This window comes from Spodoptera frugiperda, chromosome 14, assembly GCF_023101765.2.
Source record: "Spodoptera frugiperda isolate SF20-4 chromosome 14, AGI-APGP_CSIRO_Sfru_2.0, whole genome shotgun sequence".
NCBI lineage: Eukaryota > Metazoa > Arthropoda > Insecta > Lepidoptera > Noctuidae > Spodoptera > Spodoptera frugiperda.
In genome coordinates this window covers 7086737-7109667 of record NC_064225.1, presented here as the reverse complement: position 1 = coordinate 7109667, position 22931 = coordinate 7086737, and the positions used below count along the sequence as shown (strand labels likewise).

Below are 22931 nucleotides of genomic sequence, written 5' to 3'. Positions count from 1 at the left end.
CCGTGCCGCTTTTTTTTGCTCGACTTGGCGGGGCACTGCCGTGCCCCCAGATACCAAAAACAAATAACTTTGAAACATGCAGAATATGAGTAATCTGAAACCCATAACCAATTAAAACCAACGATTGTCTCAAATTGACTCCAGATTTGACCTTCGATTTGGAGCAATACTAGTCTATAAGATCTTAAAACTTTAGGTTTTTACCTCACTAAAACCACCACAGTGGTCACCTTCAATACTTGTAAGGCGCACCGAGTCCTCACTGTGCAACGCCTGTTACGACACATCCCTAAGACCAGATTTTTTCCCTAATAGACTATAAACTTTTTATAGTAGAGGGTGCAGTCTAGCGTACCCCCATTACGTTCCCTTGGCTATAACAGCTTTAGTTCTAATGCCCCCCCATTATAAAAGGTTGTTAAGTAAACCAATTTGTGTTACAGCTTCGAAACCAAGTGATGAGCAATTTGCTCTTTATGACTGTGTTCAGGTACGACCGGGTATTAAAGCAATTTCTACTTTATGATCTTTAGGGCTGGGATCAAAATCCAATGGATAGATGGAAAAATAACTAGCTTGTTTTTCTTCGTAAGGCTTTGAGTGACCCAGAAGGGAATAATGTTATTCTTATTTGTTACATAGAATCAGGAAGTGAAATGAAGTACTTCATATTGATCATGGAATTTGGCACAAAGCCAGTTTCTATGGGACTATCTGCTTAGTACGGAAAAATAATTAAAACAAACGAATATTTTTAGAAACATCACAAAGACCGTCTTTTAGTTTCGGTATTCATACTAAACGGTTTCCACTGATCGATTTCTGGTCTTATTAGTAGGTAAAGAATAACAGAATGATCAATAATCAGATCCGACCGAAATCTAGATCTGGAAACTAAATGTTAACCAGATCAGAGTTTTTATAATCTGAATTGCTTTCAGTTTATTTCTTACGATGACGTAAATCATTAATGTGTAATTTATAAAGCTCTTATCTTTCTGCTTTATTTCTTAGTTGATTTATAACTATCACGATTCTGACGATTTCGTATTGTGAAACTGATTGAAAAGAGTAGCCTATGGAATTTCTTGCTCGTTCTACTCCAATTTGGAACGAGCAAATAGAGCAACTAGAGGACTGACGGATAGACAGAATTTTTTAACATTATTATATTAGCTTTGACGTTCAAAAATGCCTTCCTGGTCTATTTGAAATAAATAATTCTGACTTTGACTTTGACTTCGTCATCATACCTAATCTGCTTTTGAAAGATTGTTTTCTTCAGAAGTAAACTCCTCTCACCTGCCAATAAAGTCGTCTTTAGACTGTTTATCCTTGTCCCAGACCGTGACCTCCAGTATTTGTTCCTGGTCATCATACAGGTGCAAGTCAAACTGCTCCAGCCATGAGGGATGTAAAGACTTCCAAACTACCTTACTTTTGTATTTTTCGTTACCTAACCTGGAAGAGAAATTATAGTTTAGATGATGATTTGTATTAAAGATACAAAGGTAGATGTAGTCTTGTATATTTGTATGCTATTTTTTAAATCGACTAGTTTCAAGCCATGCTAGAGGCTCATATTCATGAGCATTCCGCGACACACGATGCGGCTTGATACCAGTCGGCTTGATATCAGTGTTTCTCGTCAAATAATTACGTGAGTAAGCCGAAAAACATAATAATTAATTTAGTATGTCTCCCGAAAGTTATAATATAAACATGCATTTATTTTATTTCTTTACATGTTATTTAGAAGGAAAGAATAGGAGACAAATGCACGGATGATGAATCTGAGTTTTTTAACGGGTACACCGTGCATCAGAAATGTTTATGTATCTACTTGCATTTTTCAACACGTAATACTAATAAAATCGATTTCTTGTATTCTTTGTTGTTAACAATGGTAATGACTTAAAATAATAATTTCATAAAAGATTTTAAACTAAAATAAACATTATGACTCGAACTTATGGTTTGATTTTTATTGCAGAAATTGTTAGAACAAGATTAAAGTTTTAAATTGCATCTCAAACACTAGTGTCTGTCGATGTCTGCAGATTGTTCGTTTGATGTAAACATCTTTATTTTATCTATGAATATATTTTATCGGAAAAACCATTTAAATTGTTTCTTTGTAATAATAATTGTTGTTTTGAAATTGTTTTAATAGATTTCTTCACGTGAACTACTCAAAAAAAATCTCAACAAGTTGGCTGCGTGTGACGTTAGTACGTCGTCTCACGCTGTCCATAAATAAGAGTCCCGGTATGACATGAAACTTGTAGAGCTTTTCTCGAATAATATTCACATGAGCAAGCCGTTGTTGTAATAAATTCAGTATGTTTCAAGACTCACGGTAGATTTTAAACAAAACCTCTAGATACTTACCTAAATTTACAATAAGGGTCGCTAGATCTAGTATCTAGATCCATGGCGGGAAGATTCTTAGCTTCGACCAGCACGATGGTGACCACTGAACTCCATATTTGCGCCTTCAGCCGTTTGTTCACATCACTCAGCCTCGTGTTCTTCATTAAATACTGAAAAAGAATCATTATTTAGTATGATAACAATTATTTGAAAAGACCAGAGAAGACTTTCTTCTTTGGTCTTTTCCGCCCAAAAGACCATGGTCTCACGGTCTTCTGAAATAGATGAGGGCCCAAAATCAAACTGCGCAGAAATTAGTAACATTTTAACTGACTTTAGGAAGCTAGGAAGGTTATTATTTTTTTCCTAATTGTTATGGAGAACATAATATTGACATTATCCCTATTGTTGGTTAGTGGAGGACTCTTGTTAACCATTTAAAAGCCCCTTGAATAAAAGATTGAAAAAGAATTATGTAATTAATAATTGGGCGCGTTTTTTACAAACTTTAAGGTTACATATTAAAATAGTAATGTTTTGCGACTAATAAATATCGTTATCAGCATAATAATTTCAGTTTGGTATCACACTTTGCTAGGAATATAGGTCTTCCCCTATTTCTATCGAACTTCTGTTCTAAGTACCATCTGTTGTGATTAATTTTATCTATTTAATTTAATAAATTAATGTCGTCTATCGTCTTATCGAGCAAAATTGATTGAAAATTCTGACTATTCGCGAAGCTCAAAGGAATTTAATAAAACTAAGAATCGGCGCAAAAATTTGGTAAATGACGATGAAAATTTCACCTTCCCTGACGTAATTCGGAAGGGTTTTATAAGATTACAGACATAGATAGGATACTTTCTTCAAAAGTTAAAATAGTTTAGTTTTAAAGCGGACATTTTATTTCTTCTAACCATTCAACTCATTTGACTGCTTCGTTGACCGAGTGGTTGCAAGTGCGACTGCCAGGCAAGGGGTCTCGGGTTCGATTCCCGGGTTGGGCGAAATATTGCTGGGATTTTTTTCAGTTTTTCAAAAATTTCTCAGTAGTAGCACGGAGTCTGGAAATGTGCTCATCACTACCACCACCACATATTACATGGGACTTACAACACAAATTGTGAAAAGTGAGTGGCATTACGTGCCATAATGTGCACTTCTGCCTACCCCTTTAGGCATAAGAGGCGTGAAGAAGAAGATTCCAACTCATTTCTAAGAACATAAATATTGATGTATCAATACAATATTAAAGCTGATTGAATGCTCAGTTTCGTTTAAATAAATTGACAGGAACTCATAAACAAACACTTTAAGCCGTTTCCTAATAATTTTCTGGGAAACATAATATGTTTCCATTAGTTTTGACGAGAAAACGTTTTAAGAGAAACATCGTGAGTAAATAAACATATTCAAAATCTATTTTCTAGATGCCAGCATAACAAGTTATACCTTAAACTGTAGAATGTGTATTCGACTTTATTACAAAGCGTTAAAGTAGAAAATCTATCGCACGCTTCGCATAATTAGGTACACAAGCTCATAGGTCGTCTCGGAATCAATATCATAGAAGTTATGAATTCATTTTTCATTTTCATTTTTAATCGTTGGATTATATTAAAAAGCCCCAATCCTAATAAATGGTACTTTATTCGATTGAAAACTGTTGAACGTAAATCCTCCGCTATCGCTGGTCACCAAGGCCTTTAATGTGCATTTAACGTGTTAATAAATAAATTACAAATACCACGATATGCGCATTTGTTAGTAACCAAAATGAATACACAAAAACAAACACCAAAAATTCAACTAAATAATATTAGTAAGGACCACATTTATTACACACCCACACACTCACACACCCACACATTTTGTCCTGCAACCATCTTCAAAAGGAGTTTCAACGTACAAGACCCAAATTAGTCTTATTTACTATTTCGGGGAAAAAAGTAGTTCCATATATTTCGCTATTTTTCCTTAATTGTGGTCCCAAATTGGGTTCATTACTCTTTAGGCTTCTAGCAATATAGGAATATGGAATGAATGAATATATGGTAGCAGTATAATACATCAGTCCGGACTATAATTTCCTGCCTCACTGCGAGAATCTAGATATTATTAGGTATATAAATGGCAATGAAATATGATATTTATTGCAGGTTGGTATAGGGTTTCAAGTAGCTTGCAAATACATAGTATAATTTGTTATAACCTTTTTGCGCATATTTTTTGATATCTGTATTGACTATTTTTTATGCTACAAGCCGGTAAACGATCAGACATATCGCCTGATGGTAAGCAATCGCCGCCGCCCGTTAGAAGTGCGATACCGGCCTTTTGAAGGTTGGGAATTTAAGGGTTGTTGGGGAAGATTGGGAAGGGGGGTAATAGGGCCTCCAGTAACCTAACTCACACAACGAAACACAACGCAAGCGTTGTTTCACGTCAGTTTCCTGTGAGGTTGTGGTATCACTCCCGTCGAGCCGGTCGAGCCGACCCATTCGTGCCAAAGCATGGTTCTCCCACACTTGTATAATTTAGTGCCGATCCCCATAAATTACGTAATAGTAATTGGATAAGGCAGAAAGACGTCTGGGGACTTAGTAACAGACTATACTAGAATTATATCATTCCCATAAATCAAAGAGCTATACTATTTCCAATGGTGTAGTCATCGATAGAAGTAATGGCTCGCGTCGACTCATCGATCAACTTAATGAAATATGTCAGCTGATGACCTTAAAACAAAGGGCGATGAAGATTTGGTCATTACTTTGCTATAGGTACCTACTTCTGTTTGCGTAGTCAATTTTCTTTTTAAAAAACGTTGCTCCACACTAGGATTTCCTCTGATCCGGAGCTGCGGACTACCTAGCGGGCTTACCGGGGCTCCGGCTCAAAAAGCAGGAGTAGGAACTAGGTGGTTTTTAGTCAGTAAGAGACGAACACTCCCTCTCACCTCGCAAACGGCTGGAAAGTCATTAGATGATTTTTCAGCCTTAAAATAAAAACACTAGGATTTTCTCCTGTGTGGTGACACTCAGACCCGAAACAACAATCTGTGGATCACATAAAGAGTTGTTCTGTGCGGAAGAATTTGTTTTTATATTTCTTCTATTCTAATATCACTTACGTAATAGGGATTGAGGAAATTGCTGCCACTTATTACATTACTAATTAGTCTGATTTCCGTACTAGCAATAATAACATCAACAACAATGACTATAGGGTATATAACTATTTGTGTATTTTAAATTTAATGTCCATCTTGTTGATTATTTTAAAATACTAGACACGTATTTTTTATCTTTTTACGGAATTAAATATTCTTTCGAAGATATATAGATTTAAAATATCGTGTAACGTCACTTTTAGATACGTTTCTTACGTAGAAATGATGTATTTTCTCCCACTTCTAAAATTTGATTCGTTATATTGTTTTCTTATACGATGAACGCGCCGAACGCGGTCTCCTTTCGATTAGCTTAAGCGTAAACCCAACTCGTACTAAAGGTACGGAATGAAGTCTGAGATTCTAATCTAACTTTCAAACCGTTTGCATATGTATGAACGGAACCCATCTTATTCTGAGGTCTCTATTTACGAAAGGGATCCATGAGAATTACTTAACCTGATTTTTGTAATCGACCTCTACTTCTGTATTCAAATAAGAAGATGAATAAGTAAACCTATTCTTGTGTGGAACTGTACCTTTTTTAATTCTTTATTTATTTAGGAACTTTTATACACATGTATATGCCAGTTCCATTGGACTACTTCTGTACCCTTAGTACGAGTTAGCTTTACATAGTACGAAAACGAAACGAGAGGGTTTCCGGCCCTCTGATTGGTTGGTTCATTCGCGTCGGCCAATCAGCGCGCCGAATGTGCTTTCGTTTTCGTTTAACGTAAAGCCAACTCATAGGTACTGTATTTATTCGCGGTTTTAAGATGAAGATCAAGTGGCAAATTAAAATTAGGAGTTTAAAGGTGCTTTTCCATCTAAGATTTACTATCCTACGTTGCTGTGGATGCGTTTGGTCCATACCAATCATATTCATTGGTACCTTAGCACTGATGAAAACGCACTCAACTAAGATATGTTATATTATGTGGAAAAATGTGTGCTATGGATGCGTACTATGAATGTGTGTTATGATTTCCCTATCCACTATCGATACCAATGAATATGCTTGGTGGAAGCCAAAGGCATCCACAGCAACATAGCATAGCACATCACTGGTGGAAAATCACCTTAAATCTAATATTGTCTTTGGCTGCAAACGTGGCTATTGCGTAACAATTATTTAGGATATTCTCAAAAGATTCGCTAAGTTTTGTCTAACCTAAGACCTCATCTTTAGTGAAAGCAAACTTCATATATCATGTTGAGAATAACTCAAGTTAAACATAATACTGTTTTAGAGGAGCTAAACTATTTGGGGCTTAAACTTAAGGTATTAAACTTGGAAACTTAAGCGATACGTGATCAATGACGCATTGTTGTTTGCCCTCCTCCAGTTTAATGGGACAAGGCGTTTCAAGGCTTAAGATAGTAGATCGTTCAACCCTATATCTTAGTGCTTGGTATTTTCCGAAAGTTTATGAGATGATACTCTTTGGTTAGCCCGTTTTTAGGTGTCTGACTTTCAAACTGCCAGGGTAACGGTAAAATGAGGTAAATAGAATTCTAAAGGTGAATAGATATAAAGGAATGGGGTGAATAGATGTTAGAACATTATCCCAACGTTTATTCACCCCTCTTCTGTATCTATTCACCTCTCACCCTTCTTCTGTGTTCGAATTCTATTCACCCCGTTTTACTGTAGCTCTTGTTGGTGGTCGTATGAAAGCTGATGTTACGTGTTAGACAAATATGGAGGAGTCCCAACATGCAAGCAATATGGTCACACAAGTTAAGCACAGCTAGAGCATCTTAACCCATTTTGGGTGATTGATACCTAATAAACAATACATTCACTTAATTGATCGTTAAAATTCAAAGTTCATAATCGGAATTTGAAATGCTCAAAGAAGTTTAAAGAAGGCGAAATTAAAATCGACGCTATCGCGTGCGCGAAACCACAGTTAAAAGCGAAAACAGTTTCTTCAGTCTTCCAATACGAATGTCATGAATGAAATTGGAATTGATGTTCAATGGAATCGATTATTCCAATCGTGACATCAAAATCTGCAAGCCGAGGAAAGCCGAGGAACGTCGTGTCGCCTACGAGTCTGCCATAGAATCCAATTTTCTATGCGACATTTTCATTTTCATTGTTGTAAAAGTGAAGAAATTTCCGTGAAATCTACAGAGGAAATGAATTCGTATTTACTTTTAGGGTCATTTGAGCTTTGATTTGGAAAACCTTTCAAGAATAATGTTGGTATTAAATATATTGTGTTTTTTTGGTAAAATTCTATAAAGTAAATAACTTTCTTCCTTGATTTGGTTCTATAAAATACTAGCGGACCCGACAGACGTTGTCCTGTCTACACGTCTTTAATTTGAAAATTTTAAACTTTTTTTAATAAGCTAAAACATTCTGGACCTTTTTGATGAAAATTGTCATTCAAATGTTATGACAATATCTAACGTCATTAATATTTGACACTGCGATGGTAGCGCCGTCTGTCGGATCCAATGTAAAACATTCCAAAATCAACAACTACAAATAAATTAAAATTTAATTAAAAAAACATTGTCAAGCGGACAAAATTGTGAATGTAAACCATTCTCAGATCCCCTTGAACACACACAAAAAAAATCATCAAAATCGATCCAGTCGTTTAAGAGAAGTTCAGTGACATACACACGTACAGAAGAATTATATATATAAAGATTAGCATTGTATGAATTATAATATAACCTTTAAATACGTCTAATAATGCACTAGTAAGGCTGCAGATATTGTAAAACAGGCCCTGAATATTAAATACTATGATTATTAAAACAAATTAGGTACTGTTAATTATTTTCAGATCTTGACACGTAACTAAGCTCACAAAAAATGTGCATAGTATTGATTAATTAAACTAAGTTATAAGCCGATTATTATAACGATTATCTTAAGGTACAAGAAATGACAGGAATTAAATCTTATGATTCTTGCAAAACGTGATGAAGCAAAGGGAATACTAACTGTTTACGACGTTATAGTACCTATAACACAAATAGTTATCATTACCACTAATGACGACACTTAACAAGATGAACATGAAATATCACGCCCATGTTAAGAAAATAACATAATTTCCATAAGTAGTTTTAATAATAGTCCATCATAATTCTATACACATAGTTAGTAACAGCAATGTAGATACAGCGTAGAAAACAATAGAAACACCATCCATTGCCGAGTTAGATCACACCACAGTAAAAGAAAGCGTACAAAAAACGCATGCTGTTAACACCAACGCTAAAAAACCAGGAATACCCTATGGAATCGGTCGCCTTGGCTCTTGAATTTTGGGAATTTGTTGCTGAACTTCTCGATGAGGTCGCAAACCAGTAATGGTGATGGTTGGTCCAAGGCGGCTCCTGGAGGAAGACTACCAGCTCTTGGACGCGGTTCTGACATTCTGTGGTAATAAGTCAAAGGAATAAAGAAAAAATGTATTAAATGCTATGAGAGAACATAAGAATATATTGCCGCACTCAGAGATATTTAATGATTACTTAAACTATTACTTAGTAACGATTTTGTATTGAAAACAATTGATAAGGACTGGGTTAAGTAATCATTAAATGACTCTGAGTGTGGCAGTAAAACTTGTATAAAAGAAAATTATGAGCAACTTTCTAAATATAATTGTCTTTAAAAATATTAACGTTGGCATAATAAAATTGAAATGAAAACTAACGAGGATACAAAAATAAATGAGCAAAAATAGGGTGTAAATAGAAATAAATTAATCATTGTGGTCATAATTATTTGAATTGAATGAATGAAATTTTAATTAAATTGTATAGGAAAACACTAATATTAACAATGACCGACCATCAACTTCCAAAAGGAAAAAATATTGCAATGTTTCCAAAACCAAATATTTGATGACGGTCAAATAACCACAATATTCCTAAAGGGTAAATAAATTAGGGACAAAAATACAAAAGTTCAATTTAAATTCAATTACCTTTCTCTGTCATCACTGGAGGATAAACACGACAAACAAGATTCACTGGAGCTCTCATTATTCCTATCATCGTACGCGAGGTTGCACGCCGACCGACTTTTGTAAAGTACGGTGCCGGTACCTTGTTCAGCTTTAAGAAATTCCTTGCAAACATCCTTTGGGTTTTCATTGTCTGTCGGTCCATCAATAACAAATGAAGGTATAGTTGGATTCTCCTTACCAACGTCACCCTCACTAGAACTGAGTTCAACACTTTCTACAGAATTATCATCAACAGAACTCCTTGTTTCTTCAGACAAATGAGCAATAAACTTCGATAGCTTTGACTTTTCTATTTTATTCTGCACTTGGTCTTGGAATTCGTCCATGCGGTCTTGTATCTTTCCTTGCAATGTCATGAACCGATTTTTCAATCGGTCCATTTTCTTTTCAGTCATTTTTGTGCTTTATTTCACTTTGATCCTTAACAACACATGTTTCTTCTATCACTGTTACACACGAAATGATTTTATCTACACCTTTTTTAAACATAAAATTAGAACTAAAGTTATAATCTAAACTGCGAACTGATTCCCAACATAAAGTACATTCTTAGAAAATAGTTTGTTGACTTTATAAGTGTTTGGAACTTAGTTAATTCGCGGTAAAATTAAGGAAAACTTGAGATCCGGAACATATAGTTTGTTTGGATTCACGAGAAACACTGAACTACGGTTTTTGAACGCGGAAAACAATATAACAGATACCTATGAAGATATGTATGTATTTTTGGATGTAAACAGCAAATGTTAGCTAACGAGAAGCATTACTTCTCACTTCGAATAATAAACACGGTTTGTTTAGCGTTGTCATGATAAAAAACATAATAAAAGAATCGGGGACTTTCTGTTAGAATAATGAAAATGGAAACGACTAATCTTAGTAATCGATCAATTCCATTATTTTAAATTAATGCCTGTTTCCGTTTGAATTTGATGTTTTTATTTTTATACTACCTTCTATTACCATTACTGTATACAGTATATACCCTTTTAATAATTTTCTTTTTATAAATCAATCATGATAATAATTTATGACGTCATAACTTCCCAATGTCTTTTCATCTTTACGGATGGAAACGAAATGTTGGTATTGCCAATGGATGCTCTGTCTCCTATATTAAATTTTATGTCAATATTTATTTTAATCAACATCAGCTTCGTAAGACAAACAAGTATGTTAGTTATAGTTGGTCGTAGATTTGAAAGAACTGTGAGAAACACGAATGGACTCGTTCAACTGGAGTGATACCACGGCCTCACAGAAAATAGACGTGTGACAACGCTTGCGTTCTGTTAATGGTGTGAGTAAGAGGCACAATTACCCCCTTCCCAAACCCCGATTCCTCAACAACTTTTAAATTTCTAACCCTTAAAATGCCGACAACGCACTTGTAAAGCATCTGGTGTTTCGGGTGTCCAAATAAAAAAAAAGAATAAATCATCAGTTTATCAGTATTACAAAATAACAATACAAACAGATTAAGATATTAAATTCGTTCTGAAGTCAAAACACAGCATACATCAAACTGAGCAAAAAATAACAACACAAGTAAAGTACCGGCTAAAACCGGTTCGTTTATGTCTAAAAATATCAGAAACGAATAATGTCCAAATGGCCGCACATGAACCTACATCAATCTATCAAGTTCACTCAATCAAATCTGGACTTTATAACAAAACGACAGAGTTGACATTCGATTGAGAATCGAAGAGTATTCGAGCAGTTACAATGAAGCATGAGTCACTTTAATAGTCGTGAGATTGGCGATCGTCTATTGTTAATGGTAGTTTTACTAGACGAAATATATGACTGCCTTGTTGATCGGTCGCAAAGCGCAACTGTGGTCGAATATGCGGATTGCTTTGACGGAAAGCTGGTTTAGACGAAATATTATTGTAGCTTTTCGCTGCCTGGAATCGTACTCAGTATAATTCTGATGATCTAACGTCACGCCTTTTATCCCAGAAGGGGTAGGCAGAGGTGCACATCACGGCACGTAATGCCACTATACAATGTACATCTAATTTTCACCATTTGTGTTATCAGTCCTATGTAATAGGGGGTGAGCCTATTGCCATATACTGGGCACAATTCCGGACTCCGTGCTACTACTGAGATATTTTGCTAAAAAGCTCAGTAATGCTTTGCCCGAACCGGTAAATGAAACCGAGACCCCTTGCCCGGCAGTCGCATTTGCGACCACTCGACCAACAAGGCAGTCAGAATAATTATGTACATAGGTAGTCTAGTCTAACCCCTTATTATATGGGACTCTTAACATAACTGGTGGAAAGGTTTTTTTTACCACGACTGTGGCAAGAAAGCACACGGCCCACCTGATGGTAAGTTGTTACCGTGGCCTATGAACGCTTGCAATATGTATATGAAACAAAGTAGGTGTTACATGTATTATTTCTGTATTTTAAATTACCAGTATGTGCAAGAGTTTATGTTTGTAAAAAAAACCCATTTTACCGCAGGATTTACTAATGCGTATTTACCCTGCGTCATAGATGTTTTGCAAACGCTTATCCTATTTGTAAAAAATCTAGAACTGGAACAACAATTAATGTATTTGTTGGAATAATATATATCATATAGAACCTTACTTTAGAGCTGTCAGATTGACAACCTACTTCCTGAAAATTTAAAAAGAAACGATTTTTACGCCTATTTACACATTAAGTAATCGGTAGGGACAAAACTATTTTTTATTAACTTTAAACTCAAAATCTAGGTTATCCAATTACTTAAAATCATTATTTTGTTTTAGAAATTAAATTATTTTTTTCGATCAAAAATATTATTTGTTTCTGAAACCCGTTGAATTAGATTCAATTTAACTTTTGATTAAATTTTGAATATTTCAGTTCTCAATCTCAATTAAAACTTTTAGTTCACGCCGTTCACGGACATTCAATGAAAAACAATTTTAATAGCTTCGCGAAGCGGTTATTTAAAACAATAAAATGCGAAAGAAGACATATTTGTTTAGTTAATTGGACAGTTATCAAGGGCATTCTTTCCCTTAAAGTTTTTTAAGTTCATCAGCAAATTATTTTTGTTATAATTAATCCCATCAAAAACATCCTGTAAAAAACCCAAGTCTCGCAGCTCAGTCTTTCTACCGTCAAAAGTTGTGAGATCCATGTAATACCAAGTCGGTTAATCTATTTAGTGTCTACTTGAAGGACCTTCTGTCTTAAGTTATTACATAAGTTATTATCATGCCAATATTAAAAATATTTAACGTTTTAAACAAATAGATCGACTTGGACATCGCTTGATTTGATTATTAGTATGTATCACACTACACAGCACGACGGGCCAGCGACCAATAGGAACGAGAGTTTCAATCGCGTGAGGCGCGAGAGACTAAAGAATCTAATATAATATTGTAATATTCATTTTGTTTTCATGCGATGTCCAAGTCGATCTATTTGTTTAAAACGTTAAATATTTTTAATATTGGCATGATAATAACTTATGTAATAACTTAAGACAGAAGGTCCTTCAAGTAGACACTAAATAGATTAACCGACTTGGTATTACATGGATCTCACAACTTTTGACGGTAGAAAGACTGAGCTGCGAGACTTGGGTTTTTTACAGGATGTTTTTGATGGGATCTCACTTCTTTTTGTAGAGCCTTTCTTTTTGATACCATCTACTTCTAACGAATTTTGTTAAAGGTCTTATGATATTTTCTTATTTTTATATGTAGTCTTCCTCTTTTTCTTTTCCGGTACTACTTCTTGAGCTTCAGCCACAGTTTTTCTCAAAGCCCACTCCCTGTCTCTATGGGCTTTTCTCGGAGGCTTTGATGTCTCAATTTTTGACAAGTCTGGACGGTAAATACTTCTTAATCTGTTGTATTCACAAATTGATGATTCCTGCGCTTTAATACTTCCAAAGTCGACATTAATGAGATGTAAACCGCCCAGACTTGTAACTCTCGAAAGTGCCACGTAAGCTTGACCGGATGTGAACACTGCAGAACCTATATCCATCAGCGCATTACTTAGGCTTAGGCCCTGACTTTTATGTATAGTTATAGCATAGGCTTTTATTAGATTTTCGTACTTCAAGACATGTCCAATCATGTGTTTTTCATTACGTCGACCATTTTACAAGTAATAATGTTGTTCAGTTTCAGGGGCTAAACACACCCTTACCCACCCTATACCCCCTCCCTTGCCTCATATGGTAGGTACCTATCTACACCTATTAAATTTATAACCACCACCAACCACCAACTGCATAAATAACTTTGTAATCCCATATATTTATATGGGATTACAAAGTTATTGATGCAGTTGGTGTATTTGGAAAACTGGACCGAAATTACAAAATATTTAAGTTTTCCCATGATTAAGACACTAAACTCTATATGTATTCCAAATATGAAGCTTCTAAGTCTGCTAGAAGTGCCTTGGACTTTTGATGATCGGTGAGTCAGTGAGTGACAAAATTTAGAAACTTTAACAAGTTGTCATTCTTAAACTACTGGTTCAAATTGACTGAAATTTTAAATATTCCGTGTTTATACAATGCCGGATTAGTTACTGAAGATTCAGGTTTCTTGCTTTATCCACAACCGAATTATAGGGGGTCGAAAAAGGCCCGAATTGCTTCGAGAAAAGGATGGTACGGCCGTGCCGCTTTTTTTTGCTCGACTTGGCGGGGGCACTGCCGTGCCCCCAGATTTCCAAGATATGATTACCATTCGATTTCTCTGTAGTTACTTATTACAATTTTATACCAGTTAGGCTATTCTGTAATTCTCAATTTAAAACATTCGGAGTGAGCTTGATCGCGGCCCGCCATCTCATTGGTAGTGAGAATAATCTCGACCAATGACAGACGCGCAAGCGTTCGAGCTCAATTCGAATTGTTCCGAATTGACAATGACAATAACAGAATAGTAACACAATAGTAGGTTATTCTGTAGTACTGGTAGGAAGGTAGTACTAGGAGTACCAAATCATAAGAATAGTTAATTATCATATGTTATCGGCTTACTCACGTAACTGTCTGACAAGGAACTCGACTAGTTTCAACCCATGCTAGAGGCTCATATTCATGAGCAGCATTCCGCGACACAAGACGCGGCGCGCTGCTTCTGCTAATGCTTAAACAGTTACGTGAGTAAGCCGATAACATTATATGTTAATTAATTTAGTATGTCTCATGAAAGATACAATAAAATTATAAGAATAATTCTCATTAACTTTTCTTGAATCAAATGACTCATGAAATAAAACTGTTTACTTCTTTACATCTAAATTATTGCTATCAAGAACAAGTGTGTATTTTATTGGCGTCTATTTTTCCTCCGACCTTGATTGTGAGTGTGAACAGCCCACATATTGTAGAATCAAAATATCGTGTGTAATTCAGGAAATTATTACATACTGATTCGTTTCCGTGACTTGTAGGAAAACAATGAAATAACAAATGAGATTAATATGTTTGTCTTTAGTTTTGTAATAGAGAATGAGCTTCTTGTTTTATACCGTTATATGTATACTGGTTCATTTCCAAACTTAATTCTATTCCTAAAAAAGAAATTCTTATATTGTAAGATTTTTTTCGTAATCGTCGAATTGGTCGATTTAAAAATCGCAACCCTAGAGTTTTTTGATTACCAGGTATCGAGATAGCAACCATGCTTTCAAGACCCTTGTGATAAGAAATATCGTAAAACCAATTGGTCAACAAAATTGATTAGACTGGGTCATTCCTTTCTACCTCGTTGGTCGACCCATCCCGGAGCTGCGGACCGCCTAGCCTAGCGGGTTACCGTGACTCCAGCTCGAAAAGCAGGAGTAGGAACAGGGTGGTTTTTAGCCAGTAAGAGTCTGACACTCCCTCTCACCTCGCCCAAGGCGGGAGAAGTCACTAGATGATTTTCCCCCCACAAAAGGGGTTAGTTTTGGTGCTCCACGCAAATAATAGTATCGAATTTAGACTTGCAATTAGTTAGAATTGCTGCTACGTACATTCTCCCAAACAACCAATTTATTTGATACCCAATAATTGTCAATTAATCTACTTTATTGACCATACGACCGAGTATACAGACGACTAATACCTAGTTACGTGTAATTGATTAAATCCATATAGTAATTTATGGAAACAGTGTTCACAAGTCCGTAGGGGGCGCTACATGTGTTTACAATTAAATGGAACTGAGTGGGTGAAGGCCAGATGGATATCGAGCTGCTTTCAGCTGGATTTTCAACCTTCTTTCTTTAGTTTTGTAGTTGATTTTCTATTGTAGTGGTGATTTTTATGATGATTGGTTAGTAATTGCAGTAGGTACAAGGTGGGAGCCGTGGTTCTTTTGTAATTGATGTTGATATGAAATGTGGAGGTCTTTGCATTTGGAATATTTACAAAATAATAAAGTCATATTTTAATCTATCAATCAAAATTATATCATACAACCCAGAGCTCAAAATTCAAAATCCAAGCGCAGCTTTCGGCGTGACTCAGCGCAGTCTTGTCTTCTTGACCACAGACCACGGGACGCATAGACAGCAAAATATCTGAATCGCCAAATGCTCGCGCCATTTCAGCCCCAGATCTCTCCGATCTTTCAATGGAAGACTCAGCTGAAGATTTCAGGATGAATGTTAATCGTCGCACTCGCAAGCGTGGTCATAATGACGAGTTCACACATGCATTTGAAGATTTCACCAAAAAGATTATGACGACACTAAATGAATGGAAAATGGATTTCGGGCAGAATATTTCACAAATGAATGGTACGTTGAAAAGCTTGAATTAAAGTGCACAAGAAATGAAATCAGAAATCACCAGTATTAGAAACGAACTTTTGGAACTGAAGAAAGCTGTCCGCAGGTTGGAAAACAGACAAACTGAGGCAGAGCGGGATATCACGTCACTAAAAAAGTCAATGCAACATCATAGTGACGAATATGACGATGTAGCAAAGAAACTTGAAATTCAAACAAACGAAATTAAAGATCTACATCAAGAGAGCTGGGAGAAGTTAAAGTGCAGAACAGAAAATTAAGAATGCAAATGAACAAAGGGACAGGCTACTTAACGTGGAAATCGTTGGTATACCTGAACGGGACAATGAAAACTTGAATGACATTATTTTAAACATTGGTAAACGCACTGAAATTGACATGGGAAGTGATGACATCCTTCAAGTGAACAGAGTGACCCCAAAGCTTAAGGTTCAGGGTAGGCCAAGAAATATCGTGGCAAAACTGCGAACCCGCCAGCTTAGGGACAACATTATTTCTCAAGCTCGTAAGCGCCGTTTATCAACAAAAGATCTGGATATTCAAGGTAGTATAGTTCCAGTTTATATTAATGAGCATCTAACGCTGTACAACAAGAATCTTTTGAAAAAGGCCAAAGAAATTGCCAATATAAAAGAGTATCAGTATATATGGACAAAAAACTGCAGGATTTATGTAAGGAAAGCGGTAACAATTCCAGCTATCTTCATTTCGGACGAGGAGGATCTAAGAAAAATCATCTAGGAGATAATTTCCTACCACTCATATGGTTTACTCTTATTAACTTTCTGTCTCGTTTATGTGTGCTTAGTTATAATGTATTTTCTAACGATTGTTTGATTAACTTACTATGGAACGGAGTTGTTTATTTAATGTTGGCGTTTGTCAAGTCTAAATCTAATGAGATCTATTTTGGGTGTTGTACGCTCGATCAACGCGTGTGTGAGTGTGTGGCTAGTGACGAGTGTGTAAGGGAGATGCGCTGAGGAGTGGTGCGATACTTTGGGTGCACATCATATTTGCGTTATCTCGTCTTGTATAGTCTGGTGTGCTGCGTTAGCGTTACGTTAACTTTACAGATAATATTTAAACACTCTTTGACTTGTTTGAATGATGGTGTGTCTTTTGAAAGTACAAAATACCGGAAAATTTACTCAAGTCTATCATATTGTTTCTCTAATAAATATTTGCTGACAAATATTAATATCGGGTTAATTATATTTATTTTAAAAGTATTCGACATTATTTTTGATATGCAAAGTGGTGATTTAGTTACACATGTTAGGGTTGCACCTATTTGTGGCGCACGTACTATACATAATGTTTTTCTAACGTCCGCTTTCGAGTCAGTGCCGGCTTACCCACTTCGTAGTTTAATTATTACCGATTGGTTATCATACATCGATATTTACCTTATTATGTTAAAAATGAATCAGCCTACTTATAATAATATAATAATAAATGTGAATTACATTTTATTTCTAGTGATGTCGTGCCAATTATGTATTACTACATACCGCCAATTGTGTCCCTTTTATACAGATTATTTGGGTATGTTTTTAGTAGGAGTTATTTACAATAATGCAGCCCCTTAACTTAAATATTTATTACCAGAACTGCCGAGGTCTCAGAACTAAAATGACGCAGTTTCGTCAAAACATACTAGGCAATAGTTACGACTTAATTATCATTACGGAGACTTGGCTCCACGGCGGTATTTTTGATAACGAATTTTGTGATCCTCGGTATGACGTATTCCGTAAGGACCGCGACCTCGCCGCCACTGGCAAATCGTCTGGTGGAGGTGTAATGATACTCGCGCGACATGATTTGGGAACATGGTGCAACGAGTGTGAACCTAATACCATTGGTACGGAACTTCTGACTATAATAATACCTGGCCGTGCCCTGTCCGCATCGGCTAATCTTTATGTGAGTGTTGTTTACGTACCGCCAGACGCTCATAGGATAGCGGCTGATGTAAATTACGTTTTGCAGAGTGTTGCAAATTCGCTGTCGCACAAGACAAAAAATAATAATTATATACTAATTGGAGACTTTAATCTACCGTGCATTAAATGGAATGTGGGTGGGCCAACTTTTCTAAAACAAGGTACCATTGAAGTACAAAATGCGGGTATGCGGTTGGTGAATGATTTATGTTTTTTGGGATTAACGCAATACAATACGCTTTCTAATCACAAGGGCCATACACTTGATTTAGCATTTTCTAACTTGCTGTTACACATAAACGAATGTATCCATCCGCTAACAAAAGTTGACAATCACCATCCAGTGTTATCTATAGAAATTCCTGACCTTGAAATTTCTCCATTTCGTGAGTTGTCAGCACCGAGACGTAATTATCGTAAAACCGATTACAACGCATTAAATAATTATTTTGCTAAAATTGACTGGCACTCATCGTTCGATAAAAAATCAACAGACAGCGCTGTTCATGGATTTTATGAGGTCATTCAAACAGGGATTGATGAACACGTACCTCTCAGCCGACTAGTGGGTTCTCGCAGATACCCCATTTGGTATAGCAACTCGCTTATAAAAATTATAAAACAAAAAAGTAGGGCACACTCTCGTTGGAAACGTTTCGGTAACTTGCTCGATCGCGATGAGTTTGCAATGCTGCGAGATAGGCAGCGACATGTTCAAAAGCTTTGTTATAGTAAATACCTACATGAGACCGAAAACGATTTAAAAGAGAATCCTAAAAAGTTCTGGACCTATATTAAAAATTTGCGTGGAGGATCTAGTTATCCCAAAATGTTGTCCCGTAACAACGTAAACTACACAGACGGAAAAGACATTTGCGAGGCCTTCGGCGACTTCTTTCATGATGTTTTTGGAGAACCCTCAGACTATAACCAAGCTGGTGTTGGAGACACAGAAGTTGAGGACGGTTGTGTCGATATTATAACCGATCTAGAATTTACTCCATCGACCGTGGAGAAGTCGCTGAGCTCGTTAGGTACGGATAAGGGCCCTGGGTGCGACGGAATACCACCACTATTTTGGAAAGGTTGCGCAAAGTCTCTAGCACACCCGATTAGTTTCATATTTAATCTCTCTTTGAGAGAAGGTACGTTTCCAAATGAATGGAAGAAGGCACTTATAATTCCCATACATAAGAAGGGTTCGCGAATAAAAATAGAAAATTACAGAGGTATTTCTATACTTAATACGTTGGGCAAAGTATTTGAAAAGCTTGTGTACAATGCTATATATAATTACATTCTCAGAGGTATTTCTTATAAGCAACACGGTTTTTTAAAAAAGCGTTCGAGTGTATCTAATCTTGCTTGCTTCTCTAACTTTATCCTTGAAAATACAGAAAATGGTGGGCAGGTTGATGTGATCTACACAGATTTTGAAAAAGCTTTTGATCGTGTGGATCACAGCATCCTGCTCAGCAAATTATATAGACTAGGTATTCGCGGCGATCTCCTTCGTTGGGTTAAATCTTATTTATTTAAAAGGTCACAGGCTGTGGTATTAGGTGGTTTCCGTTCTAACTTTATTGAAATACCTAGCGGTGTGCCACAAGGATCCCATTTGGGACCTCTTTTCTATAACGCATATTTATTCGATATTACTGACTCTTTTAAACACTCTGAACATTTGATGTACGCTGACGATAAAAAAATATTTTATAAAATAACTTCAGCTGATGACTGTACAGCTCTCCAACAGGACCTTAACAGTTTGCATGACTATTACACTAGAAATAAGATTACAGTAAATGTCACTAAATGTCAATGCATCAGTTACACACGTAAGAAGAACCCTATAACGTACTCGTACAAATTTAATGCAATAACTATTGATAAAGTTGAGATAGTTCGAAACTTAGGAGTCATGTTTGATAGAAAACTGACATTTTCAAATCACATAGACCTTATTACTAGCAAAGCCTACAAAAGTTTAGGATTTGTTCTGAGATCTTGCAAGGCATTTAAAAACATTGAAGCCCTTAAATCTGTATATTTTGCTTATGTTCGCAGCGTTCTGGAATACGCATGTCCTATATGGTCCCCTCAATATATAATATATAAAAACAAAATAGAACGGGTTCAAAAAAAATTTATAAATCATCTTAATTACCGCCTCCGTAAACCTCCAATGTCATACGAAAATAGCTGTAGGATATATGGATTGTTGATACTTGAGGAACGACGTAAAATGTTGGACATGTGTGTACTTTACGACATACTGAATGGTAGGTTGGATTGTCCGGATTTGTTATCACAGATCAAATTTAACGCTCCCCTGCGACGCACTCGCCATACGCCAATGTTGCATGTACCTAGACATGCGACTAACTATGTTAGTAATTGTGTACTTACTCGAATTGCACGAACGTACAACAATGACTTCTCTCAAGTTGATGTATTTAACTGCACAAAACCTAGTCTTAAAGCCCAGGTTAAAAAGATTATTGTTAATAAAAACGACTAGCAAGCAACAACGTTCCATTCACTATAAAATATATACTATGTTTAAATTATGATATAATTAAATTAATAATGTAATATCCTTTTCACAACAATATTTAACTTTCACTTCAAATTTAAAACCTTATTTTAAATATTGTTTAAAGTCCGTTCGCATGATAATTATACTAACTAGTTAAGCAGGGAAACCTATTATTAGCCTTACTAAACTGTAAATGTTTCTTTGTAATGTATTATATGTATCGCTGTTGGTTTTCTAAATAAATAAAATAAAAAAAATAAAATAAAATGGTTGTGTTTGCCAAAAGGGTAGGTAAAATTAGTATTGCATACAATATGTCCAATTAAGGGTAACTGACGTCATTATTTTGACGTATGCATGCATCCTTCACACACAGTATGGCTTACAAATGCCAAATGTATGCGTGTTGCTTAGAAGTAATGAAGCAGCAGCGACTAAACTACTTATTTATCGTTTTTGACGAAAGCATGCATTCGTCAATTGATATAGCGTGGACAGTAGGCCTAATAATAATTTACCATTATCAATAGACCGTGAGAGTTCAATCAACAAGATCAGATTAACTTATTAGTTTATGTCATCTGCATTACCTACCGGTAAGTTTAATGTATTTAAGTGCAATTAGATAAAGTTTATAATGGACTCCTTGTGAAAGTCAATGCATTTATTCAAAGCAAATTAACAAGGCCCCTTTGAAAGATAAGAAAGTCCTACTCAAATTAAAAGGAGACTGCACATTACGGCACGTAATGCCGCTACACAATCTACACCCACATTTCACCATTTCTATACTTCTATACTATCTATACTAATATTATAAAGCTGAAGAGTTTGTTTGCTTGTTTGTTTGTTTGAACGCGCTAATCTCCGGAACTACTGGTCCGATTAGAATAATTCTTTTTGTGTTGGATAGCGCATTTATCGAGGAAGGTTATAGGCTATAAAACATCACGCTACTATCAATAGAAACCGAGAAAAGCGAGTAAAACCGCGCGGAAGCAGCTAGTGTGTTATAAGTCCCATGTAATAGGGGGTGAGCCTATTGCCATATACTGGGCACAATTCCAGACTCTGTGCTACTACTGAGAAATTTTCAAAAAACCGAAAAAAGCCCAGTAATACTTTGCCCAACTCGGAAATCGAACCCGAGACCCCTTATTCGGCAGTCGCACTAGCGACCATTCAACCAACGTGGCAGTCCCAATTGAATGAGGATATCAATGTTAGAGGTATACATAATTATAAAAACCTCTCTAACTCGTTTCAAAGTGCACATTCCTAATGAATGAAAGAAGCACCTCGTAAATTAACTTCTTTTAATTTGAAAAGCTATAGTAAAAGCATTAAAGTCAAGATTAGCTAATCCTTCAGCATTAACTCATCCACTAATGACGTTACACCATATTTCACTAGTCACCTCATAAAGGCGACTGCGTGCGTCTAAAGCAAATATATGATTGTTTACCTAGAGCTAGGCGTTACTTTGTACGGCAGGTCAAGCTCCCCCAATCTGTTAATTTTCTCCATTGAATATTGGACTTTATCTTATGGCGTATAAAGTTGGAAATGTAATTTGATAGAGAGGTGTAGGTTGATCTGCTGGTGTGTTCATAGGCGGATGTTAGAGATAAACCGCGGTTAAACGTTATTTGCTAATAGTGTCGGCCTTCTACTAGTACCTATGTGAGATATGGCTCTGTTTTTATGTAAAACCTCTTTGGTTGAAGTGGGAAGATAATGGTATTAGCATGTTTCTTTCATGTTTTATATAGGGTTTATGCGAGTTAAGTCAAAGTCAAATCATTTATTCCAATTAATTCATAATAGATACTTTTGAAATGTCAACAAATAAAGAAATAATAGACTGTCTGTGGGAGAGCTTTGTTTCCGCACGAATGGGCTGGCTCGACTGGAGTGACACCACATCCGAGCAGAAAACCGACGTGAAACAACGCTTGCGTTGTATTTCGTTTTGTGAGTGAGGTTACCGGAGGATCGATTAATCACTTCCTAATCTTCCCAATCCCCGATTCCCCCAGCAACCCTTAAATTCTTAACCCTCAAAAGACCGCTAAATTGCTTACCATTAGGTGATACGTCTGCTCG

At 36.0% G+C, this 22931-nt stretch overlaps 1 protein-coding gene across 7 annotated transcripts in view; it reads right to left on the bottom strand.

Annotated features, from left to right (window-relative positions):
• The window catches only part of LOC118279182 (multiple C2 and transmembrane domain-containing protein), a 229978-nt gene that overhangs the window by 15061 nt on the left and 191986 nt on the right, over positions 1–22931 (bottom strand). For 4 of the 7 annotated variants that reach the window (XM_035598731.2, XM_050698373.1, XM_050698374.1 and 1 more), the window contains 2 exons: positions 2392–2543; positions 1303–1461 (listed from right to left, as the gene is read on the bottom strand). In XM_035598731.2, coding sequence (XP_035454624.2) covers positions 1303–1461; positions 2392–2543 — 311 coding nt within the window. Of the gene's footprint in view, positions 1–1302; positions 1462–2391; positions 2544–8813; positions 8959–9513; positions 10032–22931 lie in introns of all 7 variants that reach the window. The other 3 variants (XM_035598739.2, XM_050698376.1, XM_050698375.1) reach the window with 2 other exon arrangements.